The 15,541-nt window shown below is 36.1% G+C and overlaps 1 protein-coding gene across 5 annotated transcripts in view; it reads right to left on the reverse strand.

The window, feature by feature from the left end:
- Nucleotides 1-15,541, reverse strand: part of LOC120542612 (histone-lysine N-methyltransferase, H3 lysine-36 specific-like) — a 136,214-nt gene that overhangs the window by 34,844 nt on the left and 85,829 nt on the right. For all 5 annotated transcript variants that reach the window (XM_039775191.1, XM_039775190.1, XM_039775189.1 and 2 more), the window contains exons 6-12: nucleotides 14,024-14,145; nucleotides 13,567-13,879; nucleotides 11,801-11,922; nucleotides 10,063-10,105; nucleotides 8,483-8,634; nucleotides 1,009-1,152; nucleotides 615-738 (exon numbers count right to left, since the gene is read on the reverse strand). In XM_039775191.1, the coding sequence (XP_039631125.1) occupies nucleotides 615-738; nucleotides 1,009-1,152; nucleotides 8,483-8,634; nucleotides 10,063-10,105; nucleotides 11,801-11,922; nucleotides 13,567-13,879; nucleotides 14,024-14,145 (1,020 nt within the window). The remainder of the gene's footprint in view (nucleotides 1-614; nucleotides 739-1,008; nucleotides 1,153-8,482; nucleotides 8,635-10,062; nucleotides 10,106-11,800; nucleotides 11,923-13,566; nucleotides 13,880-14,023; nucleotides 14,146-15,541) is intronic.

The following is a 15,541-nucleotide window of genomic DNA, read 5'->3' on the forward strand; positions in this document are numbered from 1 at the left end:
ATTAATGTTGATTTATTTTGTTTTATAATTGTGTCTTTCATTTTTCTATTCTTTAATATGTAAAGCACTTTGAGCTACTGTTTGTATGAAAATGTGCTATATAAATAAATGTAGTTGTTGTTGTAGTTATGCTTTCATATAAAATCCACGATAGAGTGAAGCTGCAAAAGTCAAAGCGCGATATAGTGAGGGATTACTGTACAGGTTAAAACTTTTTTTTTTTTTTGAAGGCGCGCGCCCGGTATACCACACGTGTTGTTCTTGCACACGAGTCGTATTCCAAACAAAGGTCGTATACCAAGCAAAATATTTCACCTCTAAACAGGACATATACTAAGTTGGACTTATTCCAAAGCAGACGTATACCGAGGTACCACTGTACACAAAAGCTTGATGTTGGCCATAAAAATGTATAAATGATTACAAATTATATAAATAAACTTCATAGACCATACATTTCTATTAAGACAGGTTCCACTAGGCTCTTTCTAAACTTTTTGTTTTTATATTTTTGATCATATACAGTACAGGATTTACGTTTTCTCCTAGCATAAAATCAATTGTTTCTAATTAACAGTGGACACTTTGGAATCATTTTAGTAAAATAAACTAACCTGTGGTACATTCACTGCAGACAAAACGTCCCTGGGGCATCTCTGACATGCCAATGCATTGCAGATGAAAAGCTCCACAACACTGACCTTCACACAGTAGTAGCTCTCCTGGCTTCTCACAAATCTAAGAAATGACAGCAAGCACACATAACAAATTAAGGAAGTACAGGATTCTTTTTATCATATTAGTATTAATATCATATACAAGGATGAAACATTTAATATAAAGATTCTATAGAGCAACTGAGCAACAGAACACAAAATATAAATGTTGAGTAAAATTTTTATTAGCTTTTAAGGTTCTTATTTCACATATGTGAAAATTTCCTAAATGCTGCAGTGTGAATGTTCTTGTATTAAGTTTTATAACACTGTTTCATGACATACCACTTACCTGACAAACATTCTCCTTCATCGAGGCTGCACCACCTTTCTCTCCTGGAAGTTTTTTGTTAGTGGAAAGACCTACGCTTATTTCACTTGGGCAAACTTCTTCTTTCACTACTGGTGGGTTAACCTCCTGACTTGAGACAGAGTTCTAAAAATAAATCCAAGCAATAAACAATGATGAGAAATGTACAGTGTATGCCATATTGAAACTTCTTTCCACATGTCTGGAGATGTCAGCTTCATCGCTGAATTTGCTCTCTTTTATTTTCTCCTTTAAGGTGTCTGTCATTTGAAACTTTGTAGGTGTAACAATTTAAACCTGAAGGAAATTCTACAGTTAGTGCAAAACATTATATCAACAGGTATTAAGGTTTAATGGCACAACATTCACTAGTGATAAATGGTTAAAATGCAGTGATTCTAATGCTTTATATTTAAGGTTAAATAAATTAAAAGGTTGTTACATAACATTATATGTAAAAGTCAAAATGTAAAGTTGTTAAAATATCTTCTTTCAGAAATCTAAAATATGATATCTTTGTTATTAAAAAAATAAACAATTCAACTTTCCATACTTATGTTTATGTTTATCCCCAAACAGACAATGCTCTTTTATCATTTTTGGGGTGGAAGAGTTTGTTTTTAGACAGTGCAGGGTTTCCTCTTTCCTTACATTCCTGTAGTGAGTGTACCACAGTCGAGATAAAAAAACATTAGCACAGTCTGTAAACAATGTATAAGCTGAAAGTCCTTCCACTGTCCAATTAAATATTTTTATACTGACATATTTAGAATATATTTTATTCAAAGTTATTTATAAATACATACATAGGCACAATACAACTTTAGCAAATTCTGTAATCTTAGCACTTGTATGTTTAATGATTTGTTCAGAGTAAGACAGCATGTAAACAAAAAGAATAAACCCAGAGACTTGTGGCTAATGCCAGAGTTGCACTACGCAACAGCCATTTTACGTCGCAGTCTTCATTTATGTAACGTAAGCAAATTGTGTCCAGTAATTACTTGCTTGTGACCACTAGCTGTGTAGTGTGAAATCCCTAGTGACTCACTTGTAGCACTCTGTGACAAGCCACAACAAAACCAAACAGGTTTAGTTTTGTCTTAAATTGTAGAGGTTTGCTCCTGCATTTTAAAGTTAAAAAAGAATGAGTCTTTTATGCCTTAGGTATTTAATGGTAAATATGTTTTCCTGTACCCATGTTGACGTATTTCTGAAACAGGATACATATACTAGAAGTCAAAAATGCTAGAAATGTGTAATTCATAAACTTTAGTGTAGCAATAAGCTTTGCAAGGCCACTTTCAGTTCAAGGGTCAAAAAACTTTTTAAATCACCCCTCATATGTTTCTTTACCACTACCAGAAGTAGCTACAGTATCTGCTTTCCCATAGCACTTCCTCTTGGCTGTTTAGTGTCTTTTGTGTGCATTATGTTTTGTAGGTTGCATATGGGATGGTTGGGCATCCTGACCAGGAGAGGGTTTCATACTTGGACGAAAGACTCTGAGAGGGCACACTGGCATCCTAGGCAAGAGAGAGGAAGGTGCCAGACCCAATAGCAACTCCCCGAGTAGATGGACAAACAGAAAAGATTTATTACCCGGACAGGAGGCCCTGGGCAAATGGACAGGCGTCCCAGCCGGGCATGGTTCCAGTTCCTTCCCTGGACTGGAGAAAAGAAGGACAGGGAAGGCCTGTAACCACCCCTCCCCCCCACCAGGCAGTAGATGGCAGCAGCCCTCTATATCGGCACCCATTCAGGAACCAGCTGGGAATACTAGGAGTTTTAGTCCAGAAGCACAGCCCTGCTGGAGTCCGTGGGTGCCACAAGGGGGCGCTGGAAGGGAGATGCACTCTCCAATATATTGGAGTTCTGTATGACCTGGATGTACTTCCAATGGGCAGCAGCCCTGGCACCAGAACTACTCCTGGGTCTTTAATAAAAGGGACTACTGTACTCTGTTGTCTAGGCAAGTTGAAGCTGGGAGGAAGAAAGGTAACACTTGATTGGAGAAGCAGCAGTGCAGTGAAGAGAGGAGTGGTGAACTGCAGGAGAGATTACTTGCGCTTTTGTTACCTTTCAGAGGTACTGTGTTTAATAAACACCCATTTATTTGAACCCGGGACTGTATTTGTGCGTTCATGCTGGGGTTTTGGCTCACTGGTGCCCCGCTTTCACCACAATTTATATGAAAATTCTACCCGCACTAGTTGCTGTGAATTCAAGGGAGAATAAGTATCCTACCCTCAGAAAAGACATTGTTAAAAAGCTACAATAAAATTAAGTTTTCACAACTTTAATCCATTATCATAAGCATACATCTGAAACATGGAGAAAATGGTTTGTGAAACCTAAGGCTTTCAAGGCTTTGAAGCAAGAAATGTTTGCAAGTTTTAAGATTTTTTTTTTCACATTTGTGCCTACTAGTGAACCACTATCCAAATCTATAAGCCATCTGTGAAGACCATTCCGTTTTTTTTTTTTTTTTTTTAACTTTGCCACCTCCTCTTCCCATAACCTATCGCCTATGGTGGAAAAGTGAAAGCTTTAGATTGGTCAAAAATATCAATCTCCAATTTTCAACAGATCTCGACATTTTAGGGTCCCCAATACCGAAAACATTGATATCTTGATGATGGGTGTCTGTGTCTGTGTGTCTTAGTTTCTAGAGATCAAACGGCTGGATGGAAAATACCAAACGTGAAAATTAAGCCTGTTAGGAGATGGCGATGTACGGATTAGTTTTTGAGCCAAATCGTGCAAGAGAAAAAGGCACTCTAAAAGAACCCTCAAATACCTTAATTCTGCAATTAATTATGAATTCTTCTTAACAATTGCTATCATAATGACCTATTTTATGATCAGAAAGATCAGCATCAGAGCAGTAAATAATTACTGAAATGTTATAGAATATTCTGGGTAACTTGGTTCCTAGGGAGCAAAGTCTACTGATGCTCACGTGCAAATTTAATTACTAAATACTTGTTCACCTAACAAGCCAAGAATCAGGGGGACATAAAAGCATGCTATGACTGTAATTTCAAACTTGCTGAACTACATTTTAAAGTGTTTTTCTCACCTATGATCATAACTACAATTAAAACAATTAGTATTAATGACCATTTTTATGCAAGATTTTTTACATTTATTTACAGAGATTGCTATTGATATTGCTAGCTTTTTTCTTTTTCACGATAGTTACTGTTCTCTTGTAGCTAAAAACAAGTTTAAGGGGAACTGCTAAGCAGCCATATTATTCATTCATTAATGAAGGGAATGTGCCTCTTTAGGGTGCACCTTAATATCTAAAATTAACCATCACTATAACTGTAAATTGTATCTGAATTTTTTAAGAAAAAAAAAAGAAAAAGAGTGTCAATTTGCAGACTCAAACCCATTAAAATCTATCGTGATTACTTTTTCAAATTACAAGAGTTCACCTTACAAGGGGGTTTTCAAGAGTGCATTATGCTTATAAAGACGGGAAACACACAATATAACATAGTATATTATAAGTTATCTTTTTTTTTTTTTTGCAAACCCAGCCACAGGGGATGCACAAACCAGTGTGTTTCTTTGTGCCGGTCCCAAGCCTGGATAAATGTGGAGGTTACGTCAGGAAGGGAATCTGTTGTAAAAATTTTGCCAGATCAACATGAGGCCAATAATACAGATTTCAATACTGGATCGATTGAGTCCCGAGTTAACAACAGTTACCACCAGTACTGTTAGCCAACAGGGTGCTGGCGGAAATTGGGCTACTGTTAGCAGAAGAAGGAGAAGGAGGGAGACGTGTCCAGAGGAAAGAGGAGATGAGGAAGGTAAAGAGGTGGAACGTTGAATGCTGGCAGTATGTTTGGTAAGGGGAGAGAGTTAGCCGATATGATGGAGAGAAGGAAGGTTGATATATTATGTGTTCTAAAGACTAAATGGAAGGGGTGTAAGGCCAGGTAGATCGGAGGTGTATTCAAATTGTTCTATCATGGTGTGGATGTGAGGACAAATGGCATAGGAGTTTTTTGAAGGAACAGTATGTCAAGAGTGTGGGCAGAGCCAAGGATCAAATGGCAGAAGCTGAAAAGGAAGACTGCAAGGTTGAGTTTAGGAAGGAAGTAAGACAGACACTGGGTGGCAGTAAAGAGTTACTAGACAGCTGGGCAACTACAGCAGAACTAGTAAGGGTGACAGCTAGAAGGGTGCTTGGCATGACATCTGGACAGAGGAAGGAGGAAAAGGAAACCTGGTGTTGGAATGGGTATGTACAGGAGAGCATATAGAAGAAGAGGATGGTGAAGAAGAAGTGGGATAGTCAGAGAGATGCAGAAAGTAGACACGAGTACAAGGAGATAAGGTGAAAGGTAAAGGGAGAGCTGGTGAATTCTAAAGAAAAGGAGTATAATGAGTGGTATGAGAGGTTGGACACTAACGAGGGAGAAAAGGTCCTGTACTGATTGGACAGACAGTGGGACAGAGATGGGAAAGATATGCAGCAGGTTAGGGTGATAAAGGATAAAGATGGAAACATATTCACAAGCGAGGAGGGTGTGTTGAGAAGATGGAAAGAGCACTTTGAGAGGCTGATGAATGAAGAGAGAGAAAAAGGTGGATGATGTGGAGAAAGTGAATCGGGAAGTGCAACAGATCAGCAAGGAGGAAGTAAGGACAGCTATGAAGAGGATGAAGAATGGAAAGGCCGCTGGTCCAGATGACATATCTGTGGAAGCATGGAGGTGTTTAGGAGAGATGGCAGTGGAGTTTTTAACCAGATTGTTTAATGTAATCTTGGAAAGTGAGAAGATGCCTGAGGAATGGAAAAAGTGTACTGGTGCCAATTTTTAAAAATAAGGGGGATGTGCAGGACTGCAGTAACTACAGGGGAATAAAATTGATGAGCCACAGGATGAAGTTATGGGAAAAGAGTAGTGGAAGTTAGGTTAAGAAGTGAGGTGATGATTAGTGAGTAGCAGTATGGTTTCATGCCAAGAAACAGCACCACAGTTGCAATGTTTGCTCTGAGGATGTTGATGGAGAAGTGAAGAGAAGGCCAGAAGGAGGGGCATTGTGTATACGACAGAGTGCCTTGAAAGGAGTTGTGGTATTGTACAAGGAAGTCCGAAGTGGCAGAGAAGTATGTACGAGTGAAACAGGATATGCACAAATGGATAGTGTAACAGTGAGGTCTGCAGTAGGAGTAACGGATGCATTCAAGGTAAAGATGTGATTACATCAGGGATTGGTTCTGAGCCCTTACTAATTTGCAATGGTGATGGACAGGTTGACAGATGAGATTAGACAGGAGTCCCCTTGGACAATGATGTTTGTTAATGACATTGTGATCTGTAGCGATAGTAGGGAGCATGTTGAGGAGACCCTGGAGAGGTGTAGATATGCTCTAGAGAGGAGAGGAATGAAGGTCAGTAGGAAGAACACAGAATACATGTGTGTGAATGAGAGGAAGGTCAGTGGAATGGTGAGGATGCAGGGAGTACAGTTGGCGAAGATGGATAAGTTTAAATACTTGGGATCAACAGTACAGAGTAACAGGGATTGTGGTGAAAAAAGAGAGTGCAGGCAGGAGTAATTTGTGACAGACGGTTATCAGCAAGAGTGAAAGGGAAGGTCTACAGGATAGTAGTGAGATCAGCTTTGTTATATGGGTTGGAGACAATCACACTGACCAGAAAGCAGGAGACAGAGCTGGAGGTGGCAGAGTTAAAGATGGTAAGATTTGCATTGGTTGTGACAAGGATGGACAGGATTAGAAATGAGTACATTAGAGGGTCAGCTCAGGTTGGACAGTTGGGAAACAAAGTCAGACAGGCAAAACTGCGTTGGTTTGGACATGTGCAGAAGAGAGATACTGGGTATAACGGGAAAAGAACGGTAAGAATAGAGCTGCCAGGCAAGAGGAAAAGAGGAAGGCCTAAGAGAAGGTTTATGGATGTGGTGAGAGAAGACATGCAGGCGATGGGTGTGACAGAGCAAGATGTAGAGGACAGAAAGATATGGAACAAGATGATCTGCTGTTGCAATCTAGAAAAACTGGGCATCACCTTAAATTATTATCTGAATTTTGAATGCTGAATCTATGTCGTTTCTGCTGTTATACAGTATATGAATACATATACATATGCACTGATACCAGAATAAAGTTAGTAAGCTTCTCATTACCATGTTGTATGCTTATAAAACTGGATATCATTTTAAATGATTATTTATATTTTTAATACTAAATATATCCAGCTTCTGGTGTTATGAAACCTAATCTAAACATAAGCAAAGGGTGAGGGTCATGCTGCTTAAATATTATGAATATACATGTGTAGTTTAATTATGTTAATTAAACTACACATTACACTATACTACAATTAGAAAGTTGATTAATATCTAAAAGCATAACTTGCACATTAATATATACATATTCATTAAGATCCCTTACATATTCAATCTAGTTCTGGCAAAATTTTCAATAGTTTGACAGTGACAATGACACAGCATAATGATGTAGACTAAGATTTAAAAGCAGAGGTGAAACAAACATGATAAAACACATACTCAATTGTGGTAACAATTGTTTTAAAATGATTTTTACACGTAGTTTGAAATTTAAAGATAATGAGAAATATAAAGCATAAGAGCTTTAGAAACGTATTACTGTATACCTAAAGTATAATTAGTCTTGGTAACCAAATTCTCACAGGTGTAGCACCATTGTTAATTTATTCAATACTCTAAATATATTTAGAGCTGAAAAATTAAAACACTTAATTATTTTACACTGCAAAGCAAAATTAAATAAATCTATTTCATTTAGGAAGTCAAAAATATCTTAAATATCGAGTATTATGTGTTTAAAATTTTTTACTTTTTTTTTTTTTTTAAATAACACCAAAGATTTGAGATCTATAGCCGAACATAGGCATATTTATTTGATCAGTTTTGAAATTTGCCCATAAGGTTCATTATAGAAAGAAATTGTAGTTGAAAGTGTGTGTGATTGAAGGACTAAAGTTGAAGCAAAAGAGAGAATACAGTTGTTAACAGGTATAAAAAGAATAATGTATCATTTCAGCCACTGAAAATTAGTTCAAAGCACAAAAAGTCTAAGCAGCAAAACGTTTTTTTCATTTTTACATTGCGAGTAAGCTTTCAGGTAGGTTAGAGCTAAGTAAAAATATACACAAAGCACAAGGTATTTTTTCCTTTACATCTATCAAGTAGTGATGTAAAAATGTAACCAAGTGTACATCTTTATGAGGGGATGCTATTTGAAGAATCAGCAAGTTAGTAGTATGTGGGCACATTTGTTTCTCACATAAAACATCACAGATTATTTTCCTGTTACAGTCACTTGACAGATACAAATGAGGCACCAGACAGAATTTACATAAGTAGGCTGAAGAATTACAAATAAATTCCATAATATTAAAAATAAATCAACAGTGCACAATACCTGCACTGCAGTGATTTCCTCAGGCGCTTCTTTTAAATCTTGCTTCGGAATGTCATCTACTAAAGAAGAGCATGTTTTACTCTTCTTTTGACATAAACTTGAGGAAATCTTCCGTAATTGCTTCTTTTTTCGATCAGACTGTTGAACTCCAGCTACAGTTACAATATAATACAGTTAAAATATAATACATGATAGTATCATCCAGTGGTTTACACAAAACACTTTTAACTGGAAAAAATCATAAAATTACATTTTTCATAACTTACAATTCCATCACGTTTTAATAATCTTTGAAAATTATTTGTGTATGTCAGAGTAACTGACTTTAAAATACTAAGGCATAGTGGCACAGCTAAGTTTCTTGCTATGAAACTCAGATGCAGAACAATAAACTTTGTAATAACACTGACAAGTGTCAAATGTCACTGTGGTAAAGTGAGGTCCATGGCCGATTGGTATTTTAAATGAATAATCGCTAGAGTTGCATCTTCAGGTGGGGGCATGGTAGGTTGGCAATAGCGGTTCCCATGAGCGATGCGGAAGTGGACGACCCTACACTTAATGCACAGGTGCAGTATCGCCCACAATCCTAACTGATGCTGGGAGCTCTTGATTGCCACAGCTGTGCCAAATACCCATTTAAAAATGGGAGTGCGAGGAATGAAAAGAACAAAAGAAAAAGAAATGAACAGAGGTTAGAGAGAGAAAAAGACAGGAGGCGGACGGAGATGGTAAGAGCTAAAGGGAGCAGGCTTGAGGCTCAGAAGGCAGGTAGCTGGGAAGTGAGCTCCTGGACAATGTGTGGCCAACACTTGTGGGGGGTTAAATTGGGCCACTCCAGCTGAACATGTCTGAGGAGCGGGAGTGATCAGGAGCATGTATGGCTCGCTGAAGAAGACCAGAAAGACAGTGGGGTTCAAGGAGGCCAAAGTGACCGCCAAGCCTAGGTACAGAGAGGGAGCCATGTAGTCATGGGGCAAGGCCTGTATGGGATAAGCAGGGGGGCTGCCAGTGAGAAAGAAGAATGCACCAGACTTATTAGAAAGGATAGTTTCTTGCGTGAATCTTAACCTTGTTTTAATGGATTAATTTTAACCTCCATGGAACACTTCATTTTATGGATTATTTATTAATTATAGACATTACACTGCACTTTTTGGAAATTGTTATTTATTTTACTAAAAGCACGAAGCACTCTACCCCTTTCCCTTGCTTCAGATGTGTTTTGTCCTTATCTGCTCAGCTCATTCCTGTCATGACTATCGACAGTGTTGGGTGCTCGTTTGCAAGAAGCTCCCAAAAACAAAGAAGGAGCAAGCAGCTGTCCCGCACCGTCACAGTCACTTTTTATAATTAAATCATTAAACTTTTCCTAATATAACTGACAAATTTTTATTTATATTTTACTCTATAAATGTTGTTTTTTGTTCTCAACGTTACCACAGTTTTTACAGATAAACAAACAGAACTATCATTGACAATATTTGCTGGAAAATGTCTTATTTGCTTTCAGTCATTACATTTGACAAATTAATCCCTATTTGAAATTTTAAAATGTACACAAATACTGATTCACCTACCTGGAGGTTGGGAACTTAATTCAGGCACTTCTTTCTTGAAAACCTTAATAAATAAAGTAAAATAACATAAGCTCTTTTAGGTTTAACAGTAAGTGCTGCATTTAGAACCTAAATGTTTTCCTTTTGCTTCATTATAAGTTCTGAGCCACATGACTGTGATTTTGGAACTCTTTAGGGTGTCTGTTTTGAATTATTCTTATTATATTCAAACCATAAAATACTTCCTCAATGAAATTAAATTCTTTCTTACAGATGGGTGCACCTTCATGTATGTGAATCACTGAAAAACAAAGCACCACACATTTGATTTTGTAATTGCAAATAATCTACAGAAATACTGGCCAGTGTCATAGTTTTGATTTGTGCTATTTGACAGTGAATCAAACATCACATAATTGGCAAACATTCACCTGAATTCTTGTTAATGTTACTATTATATACAATGTATATAATAATATAATATAATTTCCCCTTGGGATTAATAAAGTATCTATCTATAAGAATTACAAAAGAAAATAAGCAGTGCAGATATTACTATCAAGTCATATTTTAGAAATAACAAAAACATTATTAAAGCTCTAAGTGTATAATGATTCTAAAGCATATACCTTCATACTTTACAAGCCTCTATTTTTTTATACAGGGTGCCACCAGAAAATGTAACTGGCAAATACAATATTTTATGTGTATACTCATGACATCCAACTCATTTAAGCCAAGTAATACTTTTCCAATTGCATCATTAAATACTTTCCTGATATAAAAGTGCATTTGAATGATATTTTTTTTGAATTCAGTGGATGTTTATATGTATTTATATATAAAACATACACACATACAGTATTTATTAGATGGGATTATTAAAAAAAAATATTACTTTGAAAGACTGCAATTGGATTTAATGGATTGCTATACATTGGAAAAATCAACAATATGCGAAAAGTCTCTACAGTCCATGCAGTGTATCAATACTGCCAGATATCAACAATTCAAATTAACGGGGTCTACTTTCACATACACAGATGGAGACATTCAGGTCTAATACTTCACAGCAGATGTGTACTCATTTGTGAATGTAGGCATCTCGGCTAGGAAAAGTTTTATAAATGGTTCCAAGTACATTATAGGGAAATAATCTTACTAAAGACTTTCAAGACACCAGATATCTGATCAAACATCTATAGGATGGCATGTAACAAAGCACAGAAATCCATGGCCAGCTAATTTATAAATACTACCGTATATAATGCAGTAGATATGAGTAAGTAACCCTGTGCTAAAGTTATGACACCATATTTAGGCTCTTATGAGGGAATATGTTTGTTGGACAATCATTATGCAGGTGAACTTAAACTTCCTCCAGGTGCTCCTATTTCCTCCCACAATCCAAAGACATGCAGGTTAGGTGCATTGGCAAGCCTAAATTGTCCCTAGTGTGTCTTTGGTGCGTGTGTGTGTGTGTGCACCATGCGGTGGGCTGGCGCCCTACCAGAGAGTTGTTCCGGCCTTGCGTCCTGTGCTGGCTGGGATTGGCTCCAGCAAACCCCCATGACACTGCGTTAGGATATAGCAGGTTGGACAATGACTGACTGCCTGACTTAAACTACCACTTAGTACCCAGTAGTAAAATACTGATAGATGACCAAAGTTTAGAAAATTACAAGTCTGGTTTTGATAGACAGCCGCATTGTTTCTAAACATGAATGCAAAAGCAAATATTTTAAAGGATTAAAAATACCTTTTGATTATTATGAATTTCTCCCTTTATCTTTTTCTTTGGAATTAGAATAGGATCCACATCAATAGTTGACTCCAAAATCTTTTTAGTAGGTTTCCGCAGTCTTTTTCCATTTTGGCATACTAAAAAGAAATTTTTTGTCAGTTAAATAACGAAGAAACAAGAATATACACAGAAATGTCAGGGCCTCATCACAGACTAGAAAATATTTTGCACTTGGAAGAACTGTCTTCAACAAATTTGTGTATGGGCAGAGAATTTGCAAATGAAGTCTAGTGTAAGAAAATGGGTTTATAGACTTACACAGAGGAAGAAAAACTAGTCAATAAGATTACAGAAATGTGTTTTCTACAGCTGGAAAGCATGTTCTGTATGAGAAAGAATTGGTAAGGCCTAATATGTGATAAAAAGCATATAGGTTGCTGGGATAAAGAAAGTACGTTCTGTGGTGTATAAGTGAATACCTTTTATGCTTAACTTGTACAACACAGTGTGCAATTTGGATGTCCTCACAAGAAGACAGACATAACAGTGATGAAAGAAAAGTTGCAAAGAGCTATTCAACATTTTTTAAACTATGGCGCATGAGTTATAAGAAAAGACTGAAGTAGCTGAACCATGTCAAATTAAGAAAACCAACAGCAATGGCGGACAGTTCATAGGATGAAAACACAAAATAGGGAGGACTGACAATTGTTACCTTTATATACAAACACAACTAACAAATCTCCAAAAGTTAATAAAACAAATTCATGAGAAATGGGCAAGATTCTGTTGCAATATAGTATTTTATGTTTGTTGTACATTATTAAACTGTATAAATGTGCATAAACACAAAGATACATTGTCCATTTCATGAAAAACAATATCTTCATAACTTATTATGCCTCGAAACATACCCCATTAAATTACTGCTTGAGGTGATAAGACAGTTCAGAAGCCTTAACAACAGCATAATGTGGCTTTTAATTCCCATGGTAATAAACATTTTTAGTTGTAAACGGGACCATATTTTTCACTTGTTAATTGTGCAATACAAAAACTTTGTAAATAGTTTCTGTACAGTTAAAGTGATACAAATTAAAAGCTGTAAGCTTATGTTTAGGCATAAAACCTGTTCTCAACAAAAACTTTCTAAAAATCTTACACACCAGCAGCACCATTCAAACAAAAATATATATCAATTTCAATGAAGGAAAACGATACTTCAGATTTGACTTTTAATGTAAATTTATGTTCATTTGGTAAGTGAAACAAAGGTCATTATATCAAGTATAATCCTATGAAGAGCTTAAAGAAAATGAGCTGTGATCTATGACTTAACAGAATGGTCATAAATTTTCATGAGAAAATTTTTAAAATTTGAGGTTGCAATCTCAAAAAAGGGGCAATTTCAGATCTGAAATTTGATATCTGAAGAGTTTGGATTTTTTTCCCCCTCAAATCATTTTAAAAACCTAACTGTATGAACTTTGATGAGCCTGTTACTATCCAGAATAAATCTTGGGGAAGCCAACAATTAATTTTAATAACAACAGTTTTGAAAATAAAACCGATTTAAGAGTCAACATAACTTTATTTTTAATATATAAAGAAATCAGTAAAAAATTGTACAAATTAACTCTATTAAAAAAATCATTGATTGATTTACAGTGTCAATACTACATTCTTGCAGGCACGAAAATGATGTTAAAAATAAATGAATGATCCCACTACACAAAGTAACACTTGAGGTTTTCCGTTTAAGATACAATACGTATGATTACCTGTTTCAGGAGACTGGCTAAAGGTTTCAGAACAGACAGGACTTTCATTAGAGGCAAGTGGCTCTGTTTTACATAATTTTGTCTCCAACAATTGAGGTGAGGTTGATTTTACAGGTGGAGACGTTTCAGGGGAACTGGAGATAGTACCAGAAGAACAGGCAAGCTTATCCACAGATGAAATTTCTTGATTTGCAGAAAGTACATTCTTATGGGCTGACTGCGTGCAGTTTTTTGCAAGTTCTGTTTTGAGTGACAGAGTGCATCTAATTCCGTCTTGTTGATCTGCAGTCTTGCTCTGTCTTTCAACCGTGACCTAGAGCAGAATGTTTTAAGTAAGATGAAAAAATATTTTAACAATCCTGTAAAAAAAATCTTAACTTCTTCCATTTGTTTAATTTTCAACAAACAAAAATTCCAAGTATAAAAGCATTGAGAAAGAAATCAGAAAAAGACAAACCTTACTACACTTTTCTGATCCCTTTTTTTGCTTTTTTTTTGATGCAAAGAGCTGATCATATTCCTCAGTCCATTCTAACAGTCTTTTGCTTGGCTTCCGAAGGCGTTTGCTTTCTGAGTGTACTAAGAAAGTTCAGAAACAAATTAATTTCAACAAACATAAAGGTGGTCTCCCAGTCTCTCACTTTTGACTTACATTCTGATTTTCAAACCCCTCGGTAATGTGATTTTTTTTTTCTTTGGGAAATGGTCAAGAAAGTATCACATATTATGAGAAAGGCATGTGAAGAGTCAGTGAAAAAATATTTTGGCAATAAATAAAAATAAATAATAATTTAATAATTCAGCAATGTTAAAGAAAATTACATACTAAAAACAAGAACTTGGAAGTGTATAAGACCCAAATGATCAATCAAATGTAAAAGAATGGGGCAAACATCTTCTGGAGTAATTCTCGAAGCCCAATATGTACACTTAAACAAGAAAAAAACAAAATTAACATGACATTTAATGCTAAAAAGAGTTTAATATTAAAATTGATATTTAAAAGGAAATAAATCATACACATATGTACAAAAATATCTTCGAAATGTACTGATAGATACTGTAATCTTTAAGTGCATGGCCTAGACTCCCATACTCTTTGTTTTATTTGTTATAATCACATGTGTTAGCTTCACTTTTAATTATGAGACGACATAACATATCCACAAGAGCACAGATTTAGTAACATGATGGCCCCCTTTAAGTTGACCTCCATTCTCCTTTTCTATACTCCTGATTTACCTCATGTATCTGACATAAACATGTAACATCTAGTGCTGTGTTTGCTTGTCTTCTAATTGGTAAAAATTGCATTTATCTGACTTTACTACGGTTGTAATGTAACAGTCTTATTCCACCACAGTCGTGGAAAACTGGGGGAATATCAAAGTTGTCAAATAAAGTAGGAAAGTTCCCCTTCAATATGTTTAAAAAATATCCCATTACTATGGCAAATTTTGTGTAGATTAGTTATTTATTAAATTCTGCTGATTATTTATGAAATGCACAGAGACTTCAGTCATTGCAGGGCATAGAACTGTCAAAGTTGCTCAGATCCTTATGCTTGCCAATTTTTCCTTCTTCCAACACATCACCTTCAAGAACTGACTAGTCACTTGCTGCATAATACATACCATCCCTTGACAGGTACCACTGTAACAAGACAATCAATGCTGATTTTTAGGAAGTCACTGTGCACTGGAGAGATTCCTAAGGACTGGAAAATGGCAAATATCATCCCATTATATAAAAAGGGTGACAGGGCAGATCCAAGCAACTATAGGCCAGTAAACTTAACATGCATGACAGAAAAATTAATGGAAGGAATTATTAAGGATAAGATTGAGCAACACATGGCAAGGACAGGAGTTATTCTGAACAGTCAGCATGGGTTCAGAAGAGGGAGGTCGTGTTTTACTAACATGTTGGAATTCTATGAGGAGGCAACAAAAGCATACGATCAAAGTGGAGCTTA

The sequence above is a fragment of the Polypterus senegalus genome, chromosome 13, assembly GCF_016835505.1.
Source record: "Polypterus senegalus isolate Bchr_013 chromosome 13, ASM1683550v1, whole genome shotgun sequence".
Classification (NCBI taxonomy): Eukaryota; Metazoa; Chordata; class Cladistia; order Polypteriformes; family Polypteridae; genus Polypterus; species Polypterus senegalus.